This window comes from Galeopterus variegatus, unplaced genomic scaffold (assembly GCF_000696425.1).
Source record: "Galeopterus variegatus unplaced genomic scaffold, G_variegatus-3.0.2 Scaffold7745, whole genome shotgun sequence".
NCBI lineage: Eukaryota > Metazoa > Chordata > Mammalia > Dermoptera > Cynocephalidae > Galeopterus > Galeopterus variegatus.
Genome location: NW_007733856.1, coordinates 72,658 through 74,435, shown reverse-complemented (window position 1 = coordinate 74,435; position 1,778 = coordinate 72,658). Strand labels below are relative to the sequence as shown.

The window sequence follows — 1,778 nt, the reverse complement described above, 5'->3', positions numbered from 1 at the left end:
CGGAAGGTCTGAGAGGAGTCGGCACCTTGGAGTCTCTCGTTCACCCACCCCATGTGCACAATCTGTAGAGGGAAACCTCTGAAAATTAAAAACCAGGCTTTAAAAAGAGAAGCTATCACAGGGACGGACACGAAGTGCAGTGACACGTTGCACTCCCACTGCCTCAGCACACTTGAAATCAGCAGACCGGGGAGACCTGGAGACGTCCAGATCGATTTTCAAGTTTCCAAATAAGAATTGTGTGGCTGGACTTCTCAGAGACGTTTGAGTTGTTGGTTGGGTGTGTTTCTAAAAACACAACACTGAGTGACAGTCTGTTAGGGATTTATAGTATTCCAGATTTTTCTATGAGGTTGTGAAAACAGCTAATTATATTTTCCATTTCTGTAGTAAACGTATAAGTTGGCATATGGGTAAAAAGGATTAGGGTTCCCTTCACAGTTCAACTTCCTCACAATTGAAAAAATACAAAAATAATTCGTACAATAATTCTTATAATTGAATATTTTCATTCTGTGACATAAAATGCAAATTGTAAAAATCAGAATATGATTCAAAACCATAATGGAAATAGTAATATAATTAAGAATTCAGTGCATGAATTCAAACTAATGTATAACAAAAATCCCTGTTTTACCTAAAATCTTAATGTGACAACATATTTTGTAGTAAGCGGTATGAGTAATTTCATTTTAATTTTCTGATTTCCTCATTTTGCCATTTTAAGATAAATCAATTAACATATTCCTATGCAGTAAAAATTTGAAACTGAAATGTTAAAAACAATTTAAAGCAAATTATCATAGCCATCCCACCATTTTATCAAGTGACACTGTCCTATGAGCTATTTCAACAGGGGACCAACCATGCCCAGGCACCCTTCACTGCTAGGAACTCCGTGCACCTGTGCAGGCCCTCGGCAGGAGCTGAGTGGGCTCACTAACAGCTAGCACGAGCTGCAGGTAGGNTTCTGCTGAGAGTGGTAGCCAAGGCTGACCTATGTTCATGGTTAAAGTTATTGTGGTTTTGGAGTGTTGAATACAAATAATCCAGTGCATTCAAAGTTTTCATTTTGTCTTGGGCTGTCTAGATACACAGAGCTTTTCACAGTAACCTACATATTTCACTGGCTCGTGAATACGTAAGTTCTTTATGAGTTTACCTTGTGTCCAGTGAACACGTGGGAGCCACATCAATGAGATAGGTGTGAATATCATAATAACACAAGACGGTTATATTCCATATGTGACATGGACACATCTAATGTAGCTGACCCCTCTTTCCTCATCACAGAGTGGGACTGGATTCACCCGTCTCTTGTGGTAACAACTGTGCCACAGGAAACTTTGTCACAAAGTGCCAGCAGGTGGAGAGCGAGTGAGATGCTTTCCAGATGCCAGCAATAATCTGTGAAACCACTAAGAAATAGTTCACTCTTGGAATGTCTCTGGATTTCAAGGGGTGAATACACAGATGATTTAAAAATATGAAATCAATTAACTTTTTCCCTTTTTATCTGGTTGGGGCATAGAGATACATGTTTGTTGGTTATAGCAGTACCATTAATACTGCTATAAAACATATGATGTGCTCGACTTCCACTGATAAAAAACATTTTATTTTTCAGCTAACTGAGCAGATGTTTGATGTTGCTAAAATTGACATAAATTTACTTTGTGATTACTTAATTCCCAACTCACTACTACATGAGTGTAATGATTTGTATATTTTATTTAGGATAGGACCTATTTTAAGCTCAATTACTAAAACAGTGAACT

At 37.9% G+C, this 1,778-nt stretch overlaps 1 protein-coding gene across 1 annotated transcript in view; it reads right to left on the bottom strand.

The window, feature by feature from the left end:
* Positions 1–1,778, bottom strand: part of LOC103607826 (gamma-2-syntrophin-like) — a gene marked incomplete at its 3' end in the record, with an annotated part of 85,238 nt that overhangs the window by 24,316 nt on the left and 59,144 nt on the right. Inside the window, exon 4 of the mRNA XM_008592295.1 lies at positions 3–62. Coding sequence (XP_008590517.1) covers positions 3–62 — 60 coding nt within the window. The remainder of the gene's footprint in view (positions 1–2; positions 63–1,778) is intronic.